Source organism: Bubalus kerabau, chromosome 23, assembly GCF_029407905.1.
Source record: "Bubalus kerabau isolate K-KA32 ecotype Philippines breed swamp buffalo chromosome 23, PCC_UOA_SB_1v2, whole genome shotgun sequence".
NCBI lineage: Eukaryota > Metazoa > Chordata > Mammalia > Artiodactyla > Bovidae > Bubalus > Bubalus kerabau.
This window is the reverse complement of record NC_073646.1, coordinates 40,614,320-40,629,792: the sequence shown is the minus strand read 5'-3', so window position 1 is coordinate 40,629,792 and position 15,473 is coordinate 40,614,320. Positions and strand designations below refer to the sequence as shown.

Below are 15,473 nucleotides of genomic sequence, written 5' to 3'. Positions count from 1 at the left end.
CTATTGAGACTTTTACAGGGTGGTTTCCCCTGTTGAAAGGTTCTTCTGCATTCCAGCCCTAAGAGAAGCATCTTGTGGTACTTTTCTGTGAGGACCTGAGGAAGAATCTTTTAAAGGGATTTTGCATTATTGATTGTCAGGAACAGAGTTGCTACTTAAATTTTAACACTTCTCAGCAAGCTAGCAATTCCAAAGCTTGTGAATGAGCAAATCCTCCCTACAACCACTTTTTTTTTTTTTTTTTTTTGACAAATCAGAGTGCCCATGAGATGGATCGGGTTCATTTGTATTAGTTTTCAGTTTAATCTCTCTTCCTGCCAGATCTTTTATCTTCGAGCAGGAGAGGGAAAAAGAATAAAGAAAGAATCCTATAGATGCAGCAGGAAGACCGAGCAAAGCCCCAGGGTCTGGAGCAGATTAATAGGCCCTGTTGTCAAATCAGACTGGGCAGCAGCTCCTGCAGCTCGGGCTGCACTTCAGGAGCTGTTTACACCCCGCGTGAACAGATGGCCCTGAGCCAGGGAGCCGCGTGGGCCGAGTCGGGGATCGGGGTGGGGGGCGGGGCCTGCGTGGGGCTGGAAGGTGGTTCCTGCCTGTGCAGTTCATCCTTTAGTCCACGGGCTGGACCGCAGTCCTTCTGACGCTGCCCCTTTGTGAAATGGCCGCCATACCTGGCTGAGCAGGTGAGCTGTTTGCTCCCAGACCCTGCCGTCTGCAGAAAGAGAGGGATGAAGAGACGCTTTCTTGCGTCGTGTCGCTCAGGGCCCCGCGAGAGCAGGAATGCTGTCGGCTTGTGGTCAGGGGGCCTTTACACGGGAGAGCTGACCGAGGAGTGGGGCGGGGAACTGAGTGACCAGGGGCCGGCGGAAGCGGGGCCAGACTCGCCCGTGGCCACAGGGCCCAGGGGCCGCAGAGCCCAGGGAGGGGCTGTGCAGAGCTGCCCCCAGAGAAGAGAAGGGGACTTTGGCGTGAAGAAAGCAGACAGTGTCTCCAGTAAGGAGGGAAGAGCACCCCCTTGCCCGACAGGCCCCCAGGGCACAGGCAAGGTGGGGACAGTCGCGAGGGTCTGGGTGAAGACAGAAACGTCCAGCAGAGTCCCCAGCGGGGCCAGGCCCGGGCCAGAGGCCGCAGTGCCCCGCCCTCGTCTCAGGACTCGCGTGGTACCCCCCCGTCGTGCTGTGTGTAAATCAGGTGGAACTTTTCACTGTGGTGAGATGCACAAACGAAGTACCCCATCCTAACGACACACTCGCGGCAGCGTTCAGATGATCCGCAGACTCTCCATCCTGCAGAACTGAAGCCCTGTCCCATTAAACAGCTCCCCGGCCCCCAGCTTTCTACATTCTCGCTCTATGAATCTGACTGCTCCAGCTGTCTCATTTAAGTGGAATTATACGTTTTTCTGTCCTTTTGTGTCTGGCTTATTTCACTAAGTATAATGTCCTCAAGGTTCATCCATGTGGGAGCATAGTTCAGAGTTTCCTCCCTCTTCAAGGCTGACTAATATTCCGTCACGTGGATGGACCACATTCTGTTTATACATTCATCTGTTGATGGACTTGATTTGCACCGCCTTTTAGCTATTGTGAACAATGCTGTTAAGAGCTGTACAGACACCTGTTTGAGAGCCTGCTTTCAGTTCTTTGGGGTACATGTGTTGACATGGATTGCCAGATCGCACGGTAATCCTGTTTTTAACTTTCTGAGGAACTGCCACCCTGTTTCCCATAGCGGCTGCACGGTTTTACATTCCCGCCAAGGGTGTACACACGTTCCAACTTCTCCCCGTCATTGCCAACACGTTATTGTCTGCTCTTTGATAGCAGGTGTCCTAATGGGTGTGATGGAGAAGGAAATGGCAACCCACTCCAGTGTTCTTGCCTGGAGAATCCCAGGGACAGAGGAGCCTGGTGGGCTGCCGTCTATGGGGTTGCACAGAGTCGGACACGACTGAAGTGACTTAGCAGTAGCAGCAGTAATGAGTGTGAGGTGGACTTCAGTGGGCTTTTGATTTGCAACCTGCCCCCCAACATTACTGCTTCCCAGGTGGTACGGTAGTAAAGAATCTGCCTGCCAATGCAGGAAACGTGGGTTCAATCCCTGGGTCGGGAAGACCCCCTGGAGGAGGAAATGGCAACCCACTCCAGTGTTCCTGTTTAGGAAATCCCATGGACACAGCAGCCTGGCAGGCTACAGTCCACGGAGTCACGAAGAGTCAGACACAATTGAACAGCCGAGCACACATAACACGCGTTTGTGTGCTATATAAGAAAACTTTATAAGAAGCAGGAACAAAACCGAAGCACTGCAAGCGGAAGAGCTCAGGGTCAACTTGGCCTCTGTCTTTTCACCCGGGTATCAGACATCTTCAGGATGGAGCCTGTATCTGCTGTGAAGCCTGACTCAGCGTGCCCAGTTCCCACCAACCACGTCCAGCTACGCTGACACTAGAGGAGCGTCCGTCCCCCTGCATGGTGACAGAGGACTCTTTTCTGTAAGGGAACCTGCCCAGAAAACCAGATAACCATGAGCTGTTTGATGCCCTAGAGGGGTCTCAGGCTTCCAAAGTAAAAGGAAACACTGGTGCGAGTTTTTCTACAGTTAATTGGAGACACACACATTGCATTTTTAAAGGAAACATAAAAGCAGGGTTCCTTGTCAGCGGTAGATCACCTCTATCACTGAGCAGCACAAGCCAGGAATGCCCAGCTGGTGGCGAGGACTGCCATCCCAGAAAGCCATTTTGGGAGCAGCTTTATTTGAAATAATTAAAAAGACTCAGCCTTCACGGCCCAACTGGAGCCATGCTGCAGAGCGTGCAGCTTCCATCGAGGAGTCCAGACTTAGGGTGGATGGCACTGCGTGTGGGTCAACAGGAGTTGCCTCTGAGGGCCTCATTTCATTTCAGAACAGCTTATGGCCACCTCTTCACCCGTAAAGACCCCGAGCGCGTTTCTGATGAGCCCCTAAGTGCAGACTTGTAAGTCTCCATAGCCAGGCCTCTAGGTCTTCACGGAAGTGCCTGTGATGTTGTGTGTGGGCTGTGCAAGCCTGTGTGCAGTCTGAGCTGAGCCTGTCTGACATCAGGGTCACGAGTCGCCCCTGTGTGACACTCACAGACGTGGGCGAGCGATTGCACTGCCGTTTCCAAGGAACAAGAAGGACAATCTGATTCCCATAAGAGGTCCCCATCCCCCCAGTCTCACTTCACTGATAACTTGAGCCTCAGAGCAATTCTGAGTGGACCTGACAGAGGGTGCTTGTTCATCCTAAGGCTCCGCGAGGTGATTCGCCAAAAAGCCTGTCTCAACTCTGCAGAGAATGTCCGGGGGAGGGGTGGGGGCCAGGCAGAGCCTTCCGAAGCCTTGCATGGGAGAGCTCCCTTGGCTGGCAGGGTCGCCCTTCCACACCTGCCCGGAAAGCCCAGGGGAAAGATCTCCTAAACTCGCTGTGAGTTTAATTCCGCGTCTCTCCAGCCAGAGCCGCTCAGGGGCGTGGATGGAACGGGCCGCCACGCAGATGGGCGGCAGAATGCATGGCCCATCTGTCTTTATCATGCTCATTTCCTCTTTTATTAAAATGTTAATGAATATAGTTTTTATTTATCATTTGGTGGCGTGTGCAGCATCCTTTTCTGGGAGACAAATCTGCAATCTGCCACGTGAGCTGACAGCGTCTTCTCATTACCCAGTGAGCACGGGAATGAGGAACAATGTTCTGGTTCCATTTAAACTGCCACGTGCAGGCTGAACAAAAACTATCCCTTTACGTGTAGACAACAGCTTGGGGCTGGCGGCAGGCACCCCCAGACTCGGGAGCGGACGGCCTGAGTCAGGGCCAGGCTCACTGGTATTCGCCACGGCCTGACGCCTCGGCGTGTGCGTCGGCTCAGTGGGGCCAACCCCTCCATCTGCCTTGGCAAGCGAGGGAGACGGTTTATGCGGATGCACTTTGCCTCCCCTTGTTATCATTCAGACGGGCACCTGCAGAGGTTCGAACTCGTTCTGCTCCTCCTTTCAGACTCTCCCTGGAAAGTGCATCTGTCAGACGTCGGCCCCGAGATGACGGGCGTCACGGTGCGCGGCCTGACCCCGGCTCGCACCTACCAATTCCGAGTGTGCGCCGTGAACCAGGTGGGCAAGGGCCAGTACAGCGTGGAGACGAGCAGGTGAGCTGCCGCGGCAGCCTTGGCGCAGCGAGGGGAGCCGAGCATCTCGTGGGGCGGAGGGAGGCCATCATCGAGGTCACTTCAAGATCATCGACCTCCGCCCTTAGTGACCTTAGCCGGGAACAGACACGAGTGGGAAGCCTGTAACTGAGAGGAAGCGTAGGGTTCACGGGGCGGGCCAGGGCTCCCTCACTGCGGAGGGAATTTTCTTAGGTCCCTGGGGCGCTCAGACTGCACAGACAGGAGTCATTCCCGATCGCAGAGCCCCTTGTGTCCATGACATTAAAGAGCTGGTGGTGTCTCAGGGCCCTTTGTGCAGCTGACCACCTGTGGGGCGGGACTCAGAAGCGCCCAGCAGGTTCGCGGGAGGCAGAGCGAGCCCCTGCGTTTCCCTGGTGCTGGTCCTGATGCTGAGTGCTCCCCACCCAGGCCGGCAGCTGCTCTCAAGCCCATTCAGATGAGACCTGGGGAAAGGGCTTCATCGCAGCTCAGCACATCCTCCCCAGCCAGCCGGAGCGCTCGGCGGGCCTGTGCGGGGGAAGTGTTGAGAGCTCTGAATGACTGCTTTCTAATCGTGGGGGCTTGGTGTGTGAATTACTGAAGGAGCCAAAGAAAGTGATTTGGAAACAGCCCCGGACTCGGGCCTACGAGCCGGCTCGCCAGGTCCTTACAGGGCGGGGGTGCCGTGGGCCGCTCAGGCAGAACAAGCTCGCCCCTGTGTCTTCAGGACCCGTTATATCGATTTGTCCTTCCTGTCGGATCAGCTGTGTGTTTTGCTTTATTTGTCACTCAATTTGAGTACACAGTTCGGCTCAAGATTCAGCAAGATTGGGAATGGGAGCGAGGGCCCCGTGCTCCTGGGGCCCATCTCTCCTCCCCTCCCGCCCTCTCTTTTCAGACTGATGCTCCCGGAGGAGCCACCCAGCGCTCCCCCGAAAAACATCGTGGCCAGTGGGCGCACCAACCAGTCCATCATGGTGCAGTGGCAGCCGCCCCCGGAGCCGGAGCACAACGGGGTGCTCCGCGGGTATGTCCTCAGGCAAGTAGCCGCTCCCGGCCATGCATGCACCCTTGTGGACAGTCCAGTGTCCGTCCTGCTGAGGCCGCAAGCTCAGATGTCTGCAGGAGCCCAGCGGTAATCCAGACTCAGGCCAGCGGTAGGACTCCCAGGGGTGATGGAGACTGCGGCCAACAGCGAGAACGAGCACCTGTGGGCAGCCTCTCGGGGACAGGCTCTGCAGATCCAGCCGTGATGCGTACACACAGGAACCCACCCTCGGGGAGTGCAGTTTAGCAGAACGGAGGGGAGTGTTCCAGGCTGGAAGCAAGGTGTGCTTATTCCTTGAAAATCCTTTCACTCGAGGTTTTTACCAGAGGCGTGCGTTCTAGAGTATAATGATTTTTAATTAATAAAAATACAATTGATTTCATTACAAGCCAGTTTTTACCATGCTAGTATGTTGAGCTGCCAGGTTTTCCAGGATTACCCAAAACAGGTAAAAGTCTGGCTTTTTTACCTGCATTGTCTTAGTTTTCCATGTTGGGAATGAACCCAGTATGTTCTAAACACAGGGCAGGCCCCACCCTCCCAGCTGCAGACCAGACACGGCCCGGGAGCGGCCAGTTCGCTCTCTCTGCCCCTCTGGGAGGGGTTTGGCTCTGAGCACCTCACATGAACCGCGCCAGCCCTGGCTGGGTTGGCAGAGGAACCTGCTTTGCCAAAAATTACTGCTGAGTTTAAAATGGCCGCGAAAGCGATCGTTTTAGTAGTTTGTCAACACAAGTGAAAGGGAAAAAGCAAACCAGTATTGAAAAGGTAACTGTTACCTCCCTCCTAATGGGCGCACCCGTCGCCAGCCTCCGTGGGCAGGGCTGGACGCACCCGTTGCCAGCCTCCGTGGGCAGGGCTGGATGCACCCGTCGCCAGCCTCTCCGGGCAGGGCTGGCAGGTGTCCACCGTGCAGATGCCCAGCCCACGCCCTTGCTAGACCCGTGACCAGAAGACACCAGGCTACCAAAGGTCTAACGTAGACTGACGTAACGTCTTAGCTAAAAGTAAAACATTATGAGAGAGTTGCTTCTTTAACTCCATTGTCTGCATACAGAAGTCAGGTCATCCCCAGCATGTATTTATGTGATCACCCGCTCATCATTTAATACACATTTATCTATGTGAACGTAATGTGTGCCTGTCACAACCAATTCACTGCTGTTCTCCAGTTGTCCTCAAGCATATGAATTATCCTCTGAACACAAGCCAGATCGTTATCTAAGCCAGATCGTTATCTAAGCCAGAAGAGGTTTAAACGCGGCCGTCCCCTGGCTGCACAAGGGCCGCAGGGCTGAACCTGTACGCAGGGCCCCCTCGGTCCCTGAGCCCCCGGCCTCCCCCAGTTCACAGAGGAGACTGCCGATCAGCCCCCTGTGGGCAGGGGACGCCTGCGGACCCGTGGGTGGACCTGTGGGCCCGTGGGTGCTTCCAGAGCCTGGTGTCTCCCTCGGGAAAGCAGCCCAGCGCTTCCCGCTGCTCGAGGCCCAGGTTTTCCTCGCTGCTTGCCCAGCTGTCCCCTGATTCCCTGCTCATCAACTAATGAAGATAATTGGTCTCCCCTCTGGACCAGCCTCCCCCTCCCATGCTTGTCACCCCATCCGCCTCTGTCTTTTTTTGACCACAGGAAAGAAAAGGTTCCTGGGGCTCCATCTGCCAAAAGGACTTTAAAAGTCAGGCCACAGAGCCAGGCTCGGGGCGTGGAGCTTCCTAACGCGAGCTCTCTGATGTCGCGAGGCCCCGTCGGGCACTGCACATCTCCCTGTTTTGTGGGATTATGGCTCTTAGAAGGATTTTCTGTGATGGTGTCAGTAGAGGCAAGCGCTGGAAAAGAGGGCATCCGTATTTGCAGGGGCTTCAATCCAGAGAGCCCCAAGACGCGGGTGTACCACACAGGCTGTGAATATCCCAAGTTTTCAAAAATTAAAGACCCATCCCAAAATGCATCTGCTGGGAAACATTTCCGAATAATCCTCCGGTCTGCAGATCAGCTCTGTTTGCAAGCGTGTACCCTCCGGGGCACAGGGCTCCATGTCAGACCAGAAGCACGGTCCACGGAAGAACAAAATGGAAATAAATCACCGCCGCGGCTCCGGCTGTAAGAAGTAGTTAGAGTGCGTGCACGGTAATAAAATATTCATAATAATGGGCAGGGTGTTTCTTTGAGAGGAACATAGGGGTTATGTCCTTTAAAAACATTCTCCTGTTTATTTCCGCGTAAAGAATCTTCTTGTTCTCTCTGAGGCGGTCTCCTGGGCAACGTATCCGGCCCTTCAGCGGACGATGCCCTGTGCTTCTGTTATTAATTATGACCTTCCTAGACGTTCTGTGAATATTACAAGAGCGCCTTGAAGCCGCTGGTCAGAATGGACCACGCTCCCTGCCGGAAGGGAGAGCCAGGAATCTAGGAGGTCGATTCTCCCCACCTCATACAGATAGGTCTGGGAGGAGGGGTGAGCAGGCTGTTTCAGGGCTCAGAACTCAGGGTTCTCTGTTAGCATACTTCCCACACAAGCAGCGTTCCCAACAGAGAAAGGTTTTGGGGGCGGAGCTCCAGTCCATCACATCTCCTTTGCGCCCACTGTTTTCATCCTATTCTCGAACCGACCCCGCGGGATGCCATTATCACCACGTCACCTTAGGGAGGAGGAACCCAAGGCTCAGAGAGGTGAGAGTTGGCTTCAGACCTTCCAGCTCGTGAGTCTTCTTCCCAGCTTGGTCTTCTGGGCGGCTTGCTTTGCTCTCCCTGGAATGTGTACCGGACAGTGAAGCGGGGGTCTCCAGCAGCCATGCCCAGCTGTACCCTGCTGGGGACCTGTGGTCCTGGGCCCAGTCATTTGCCAGGCTACTCTGGGGTCTGGTGTGGGTGGGAGCCAATATTTGCCTTTTTTCAAAATGCCTGTCTGATTTTCCCAGGGCCATTTATTCTCAAAGTCCCTGCTCTGTAGATGGGGAGATGGCTGGTACTCGGATGACGCCACACCAAGCCTTCCCTGCCTAGAGGACAGGCCGTCCTATGATAGACTTGGTTCAGCCTGCTGTGAGCGGCGCCCACCCCTGGCTGGGGTCCAGTGAGGTGCAGCAGGATTGGAGGGGGTGGGAGAGAAGCACAGATGGGTATGAGGCCTCTTGCACGTTTGCCCATCATGGAGTGCCATGCGTGTGCCAGCGCCTCCCCCCAGGGCCGCTGCAGGCCCGCATCCTGCGGCTCCTCTTAGGCGAGAGGCAGGAAGGCCGGGGCCTTTGTGCTCTTCATGGCCTACCTGCTCTCGATCCTTTCTGCCTCCTCTCCAGCAGGACTCACCACACACAAGTGGCCTGTAGCAGGAAGGGCTCAAAGACGAGTCTCAGAAAACACTGATTTTCATGAAGAACATTTTATTACCATGTCCATACATCCTGAGTGTGTTTTCAGTCATCACTCTCCTTGGAGAGCTGTTTCCCGCTCCAGGTGTGGATTTCGGAGTTCCTTCTTTTCTCTGAGGGCGGTGGCCTTGCTGACACGCTGGTTCGAGTGAGTCTGGCTCAGGCCCTTCGCTGCGTCCAGGTCCTGTGGCCCTGGGAACGGCACGGTGACTAACCAGGACTCTGCAGGGCCGCTCAGCGTTCTGGAGGCACCTGACGACCCCAGGCCGCTGTGGGGAGTGCGTGCATTTCCCGCCCCACTTCAGGCCTGTGTCCTCCTGCAATTCTGCCATCCCCACCGAGCACCAGAGTCGCATCTTCTTGAGGAAGGAGCCAGCTCTTGGCTAGAAACTCCACGCTCTTGGAAGTTATCCCCACAGCTCTCGCCCCTCAGTTTACCCAGAGGAACAATTCACTTCTGCACACATGATCATGGAAGATGTCCGTCACTCAAAATAAAGTTACAACAGTCCTTTCACTGTGCAAATAACAGTTTCCCAGCTAATACGTTTTCTGTGTTCAGAGTTGTGTACATCATTGTTTTAAATAAATGCAACTTTAAATCTCTGCCTTTTGTCCACAGAAGAGCCTGCACATTGCCCTCTCACAGGTCCCCTAAAAGCCACTCTTAGCAGCGGGCCTGTATTTTAGGAGTGTGAGCACCTTTGAAAGCCAGTCATTCTGACTCTGGACTTCATGCACTAGCCCAGCAGGGAGCTCAGCCCCCGGACACCGAGGGGCACCACGCTGCCCGCTTCCTTTCCTCGTCGTTTCAGAGCCACTGGAGGAAGGGGTCTCTAGGACTGATTTATAGCTGCAACCCACTAGAAATCCTGTCTGAAAACTGGGGTCCTGAGTTGCTGTACTCCCTGGACGACTGACACTTAAAAAGGGATCATTTTTCCTGAACCCTAACATGGTTGCAGTGTGAGATCTGTTTAGCCAGAGCTTCTAGTCACCGTAAGATTAGATCAGACCTTAGCGACAGAGGTGGAAGTAGTGTCATCTGGGGCGGACCGCTGGGCTTTGTTCTTGTCTGTCTACCTCTGATCTCCTCTAACCGCGTGGAGGAACCTCAGGGAAACCCAGTCTCTGGCTCAAGTCGTCTCTCCCGGTCTGCCGCAGGTACCGCCTGGCTGGCCTGCCCGGGGAGTACCAGCAGAGGAACATCAGCAGCCCCGAGGTCAGCTACTGCCTGGTCACCGAGCTCATCATCTGGACCCAGTACGAGATACAGGTGGCTGCCTACAACGGAGCCGGCCTGGGCGTCTTCAGCAGGGCCGTGACTGAGTACACCCTGCAAGGAGGTGAGCCCGCCCGAGGCGGCACGGTCTTCTTCACTGGGGAGCAAGATGTGCAGAGTTCTGTTAGAGCAAGCGAGTTGATCAACTCACTCAATATTTGAAATATTTATTTCTGTTGAAATAAAAATAGAGTGTTCAGTCCTCTAGGGAGCAATCAGAAGGGGATGAATCACATATTTAATTTAATCTCTCCTTCTATTCATAAACTATAGCAAAACCACAGAAAGGGATTGGATATATTATTCTGTCTGCTGCTTTCTGGTTTCTAAGGATGGAATGTGTCTCTACACATTCGTTAACTGGTCCACTTATTCTGAAAATTCCTGTGGAATTGACTTTTTCTAAAAGGAATAATGGTATATTTTGCAGTGGAGGTGGCTGTGGAGTCCTGTGTGAAGCTGTGAACGTTTTTCACAGAGAGTGATTATTCAGTGTTTTGTTTTTAGCGATGTAACACAATTGTTAGTAATGGGGTTTGCGACTCGCTGCTCCCCACCCCCACTTTGGGTTTCCTTTTTCAGTTACACAGGCAAACAATTCACTAGATACATAAAAACTCCTCCCCACACCCAGCCCCCAAAACTGACCAGCCAGAGTGCCATAAAGCCAGCAGGTCTTACATTTATGTGCTAAGACCCAAACCCGTCATTTCCAGTTAATTCCACTGTTTTCTGGAGGGTCCAGGTCTTGGCCCCAGGAAGGGCTGGACCCTCAGAGACACTCTCCATGTCTGCATTTCACTTTCAATGCTCTTTGCAGTAACATATAGACCCTCTCTGGACACAGTGGCCCACCAGAGCAGCCCAGAGCCTGGCCCGGGGAAGCAATTTTCCCACCAAATCTAAACCCCTTTTTCGCTGAGCAGTTTTCCCCTGTCCTGACTCACAGGTGTGAGTTTATTCGCTTAGGCATTTTTATTACTACCAGGCCTTGGCCTTTTTCAAATGATAAGGTTCCTAACTGCCCACGTCTCTCCCCACATCATGCCTGAGGCCTAATGTTCCCTGATATTACACGCTGTCATTATCACCCCGTATTGATCGGCTGTCTGTTGTCATCCCCGAGCCCATAAATCCTCCTCCCGAATTAAGTGCCGTCAGCCCTGCTCTCACAGTGACGAGCAGAGAGACTTAACATGCAGGACGACAGGAAGGGCTTGGTGTCTGCCTGCACCTCTTGATCACTCATTGGAAAATGAAAATAGCTGAAAACCTGCTCTGTTAACGCTTGCTTTAACTAGTCCGTTTAATAAAATAACAATAAATTCAGAAACACTTAAAGTGACAGACACTGCTGCTGACGGCCGCCCAGCACTGTTCACAGTGACGGCTCCCTCCTGTTGCCGGCGTGCTCACGTTCTGTGCGGGCACAGTCTCCCCCTGACCGGGAAGGGCTGTGGGGCGCTGCGTCTCGCGTCTGTCCCGCCGTCCCGGGGGGAGCTTTAGGGCTGTGAGCGACGTGATCAAAGCACCGTGTGAGGAAGGGAGACCTGTCAGCAGGTGTGCGGGAGAGACCGGAGGGGCCTGAGGGTGGGGCAGCCGCTGCAGACGGCAGAGTGCTGGTCCGGCTGTGAACTGATGAACTCCCCCCATCGCAGACACGGGCTGAGAGGAGCCACGGGCGTGTGCAGTAAGGCTTCACACCTAACCCCTCTGGGCTGCCCCTCCACCCCGTCCAGCCTGCCACACGAGCTCTCGCTGGGGCATCCTGTCCCATAGGACCAGCCCAGCCCCCTCCTCAGCTCACTGGCAGTTTCTGGGGTGAAACAGGGTGCGTTTTGCTCGCGCTGAGCGGGTCTGAGGTCGCTGGGCTAACACAGGTGGAGCAGCGATAACGCTGGGTCCTCTGAGTCAGCAGCGCTGTTTTCTGGGCTCCCTTGGCTCCTCTGAGGTCAGTGGGGCCCCGCAGGGGATTCATCGGCCTGAATGCTGGCGGCGTGCCTGCCCCTCCAGCACGAGGGCCTTGCGGATCTGGACGCAGCTGGAGGCAGGCGCTGACTCTGCGTGGAGCCGTCTCTGGATGCCTCGGCTAAGGTGAGGCTGGGGGGAGTCTGCTTCCTCGAGTAGGTGAGAACCTGACTTCCGGTAGCTCTGCGTGCATCGGTGTTCAGAGTCTCTCTCTTCGTAGCTGCTTACGAGCAGATGTCGAGTGCGGTTTTCCCATCTGCGTGTCAGCCTGCGTCGCTGGGTCACCGTTGCTTGGCCCGGCTACTGGGTGGCTGGCAGGGGAGCCTGGAGCTAGGAGTCCCGGCAGGTCTCAGGGCCCCCAGGGTGATCACAGTCCACGTCTTTGCTCACCTGAGGGTGTTTCTGACTCTCTGTGAGTCCCCAATGCAGGCTGTGATCCTTCTGACCTCGGTGTGGACTCAGGAAACACACATCTTCTGGGCCTCCTGGCGTCTTTTTCAGCCGTGGTTGGCACGCCCAGACCCGTGTGCTCCATGCAGTGGTAATGCCCGGGCAGCTGACCCCGAGCACTGCTCCATGCTCTGCTTCCAGGCCCTGCCCTGCCCCTGCCCTGGACCCTCAGTCACCAGCAGAACTTCTCAGGCCTTTTCAGCCTCTGACCTTTCCCCTTTTGTCTGAGGGTCATGCCTGAGCCCCGGGACTGGTCCCTTGGGCTCCACAGCTGGCAGATCAGGAGGGACACACGGCCAGGGGAGATATCTGGACCCTCAGCGCGGGGCTCACTCACATGGGGTTCACGTGGGGTAACTTACACGGGGAACACTCACCAAGGGCACACACACACAGCTTTCTGCCTACACAGGCCCAGAATTGACCCTGGCCCAGAATTGGCCCTGGCCCAGAGTCCATAAAGCCTGACTCTTACTACTTATCAATACTACTTATCTGCCTTCAAGAAACATCTTAGCTCTTCTCTGCCTCTGCTTTTTTTTGTTTTGGCATTTGTAAAGTTCTGACATTTCCACCCGCCCTGACTACTTTAAGGGCAGTTGTGAAGAGAAAAGGAAGCAATATAGGTGAAAGTGAAGTCGCTCAGTCGTGTCCGACTCTGCGACCCCATGGACTGTAGCCTACCGGGCTCCTCCGTCCATGGGATTTTCCCGGCAAAGGTCCTGGAGTGGGTTGCCATTTCCTTCTCCAGAGGATCTTCCTGACCCAGGGATCGAACCCAGGTCTACCTGCACTGCAGGCAGACGCTTTATCCTCTGAGCCACTAGGGAAGCCATGCTATTAAATGCTGAGCTGTGATACACACACCCATGTTTCTGTCTGGATTCCTCCATCCACCCTGACAACAACCAGTATCTATTGTGGGATTTGAATGTCTCCATCGTGGTAGTTGTACAGAAAGAAATTTGGGGTCAATTTCTTTGCTATTAGTAAAATCAAGAATGCATGTTGAGGAATTGGTGTGAGTGCCTGCTGTGTGCCATAGTAGGGCCACGCAACAGGCCAGGGCACTGAGACCGGAGGGGACACCTGACTCGTTGTCAAGCCTGGGGGCTTCAGCCTCGACCAGAAGTGAAGACTAGCATTTGTGAAACAAGATCGAGAATGAGAACAGAGTCCGGCCTCATTCTCAGGAAGGCAGTCCGGTTCGGTGCTCGGGGAACGTGCCGTCACTGTGAAGGCCCCCCTGCAAAGGGGCTTTCCTGGGACAGCATCAGGGAAGTAAGTGTAGCTGCCGAACTGGTTCAGAACGGAATCCGGCTGCTAGAAACAGCCCAAAGGAACAGTACCGTAAATAAAGTGGGGATGTGTTTTCATCTTTCTGACACCAAACAGTGGGCAGTGGGTTCTGTGGAGTCATGGTGGCAGCTTTATGGTCACCAGAGAACCAAGTCCTCCTTTTTTTGCTTTGCTATCTGTAGTGCTTGCCTCGTGGTTGCAAACTAACTACTGTGATGCCAGCTATCACATCCACATTCTAGAAGGAGGAAGGCACAGGGTCTGCCTTGTGGCCAAATAATCAAGTATGCCCACCTTTGAGGAACTTTATTAGAAGTCCCATCTGCCACAGACTCGTGCTTACAATTCATGGACTGTCTCCGTGCCAGAGAGCCTGGGAAGGGTCCCTCAGCTGGGCACATTTCCGTCCATTATTAAGGAAGGAAGAGGGGAGGGCAAGCAAAGGGCAGCTAGCAGTGTCTGTCCCACTTGTCCGGCGACTCCTGCTGAGGAGTCGCCCGAAGGATGTACAGTTTCCAGGTATAAACTGGTGAGACAGTCTGTCTCACAGCCGCGCGGGCAGAGCACTTCCTGGTCCTTCGTAACCACCCAGACTGGAGTCACCAGACACCGCAGGCCCACAGCTCCCCAGACCCCTTGGCCTCCTCTGGAGCTCAGCGGCTCTGCTCTGGCAACCCGCCGTGTGTCTCAGGGCTGTTAGCGGCCGGCGCTGAGAAAGGCTGGGGGGCTAAACTGGTGCCTGACGCTGAAAAGGGAAGAATTAAAGTGCTGATATGTTAAGGGGGTAGGGAGGGGTGAATTACGCATAAGATTAATTATTCATCAGCCTAATTTGGGAAACTATTGGAATGTGTGTACTCACAATTCTGGAGCTGCTCAGGAGACTGTGGAGGAGCAGGAGCAAAGGGGAGAGCTGAGCCGCCGTCCAGCCGGCCTCCTTTTCCTCTCCCATTAGCCGCGTGGTGGACTGGAGCCATTGGGGACGCGCGGTGTGATTTATCTCGACTTTAATAAGGCTCCTCTTGAAAAGGTGTCGGAATGCCGGGAGAGCTCAAGGGGCTCCCACTGCCGCCAGGGGGGCGTGTGCATGTCAGACGGTCACCCGCAAGAGGATGTGTGAACGACGCGGTGTCGGCCCGGCGAGGGCACAGGGGGCGGGAATGCGGGTGGGGGGGCTGCTGCCCGGAGATGCGCGGCCCCGAGCACGCGGCCTCGGTCTCAGAGGGGCTTCCCTCAAGGGGGCTCCTGAAGGAAGATAAGGGGGCCATACCTCAGCCCAGTAAACTGACCCCGGAAGTGGTGAGAACCACCGTCCACCTGTCACACCCCAGGTTTCTCCTCAGTCCCGTTTATTGTTGAGATGCAGTAAAAGCATCTGTTACGGTCCACGTCCTGACGCTGTGTGCGGCCCCAGCCACTCCGAGGCTCCCCTGAGAACTCTGCGGTCACGTGACTGCTTCACCTGTCTCTCACCGTTAGCTGAGCAGTTTTTAACAGAAACTGATTGTGGAGCTAAACACTGCGTCAGCATCGACTTGGAGCCACTGATTGCTCCAGATGACTACAGTGCCTTTCCCCCTTCCTGGATGATTAGAAAGTTGCTGAAGTAGACACTGGCAGTAGGGAAATGCTCATAATTATACAGGGTGTTTAGTTATGCGGAACTTAGACTCCCTGGCTTTTTCCTCTTGAAACCAAAAGCATATTGATTTCTGGAAGGGTTCGGAAGGAACTTCTGGAGTGAACTGAAGTTGTCTTCCATTTCATTCGGGTGATTGCAATGGAGATTGGACAGCTTGGCTTCCTGAGCTCGCGTGGTTAGAGCTGTTTTAAGAGTCTTGCTGCTCCGTGTGTGCCTTGCTTGTGTGCGTGCTCAGTCGCCTCCGTGTCTG

The 15,473-nt window shown here is 54.7% G+C and overlaps 1 protein-coding gene across 1 annotated transcript in view; it reads left to right on the top strand.

The window, feature by feature from the left end:
* SDK1 (sidekick cell adhesion molecule 1) overlaps nt 1-15,473 on the top strand; it is a 744,542-nt gene that overhangs the window by 592,576 nt on the left and 136,493 nt on the right. The window contains exons 15-17 of the mRNA XM_055561902.1: nt 4,021-4,168; nt 5,067-5,207; nt 9,747-9,928. Of these exons, the coding sequence (XP_055417877.1) occupies nt 4,021-4,168; nt 5,067-5,207; nt 9,747-9,928 (471 nt within the window). The remainder of the gene's footprint in view (nt 1-4,020; nt 4,169-5,066; nt 5,208-9,746; nt 9,929-15,473) is intronic.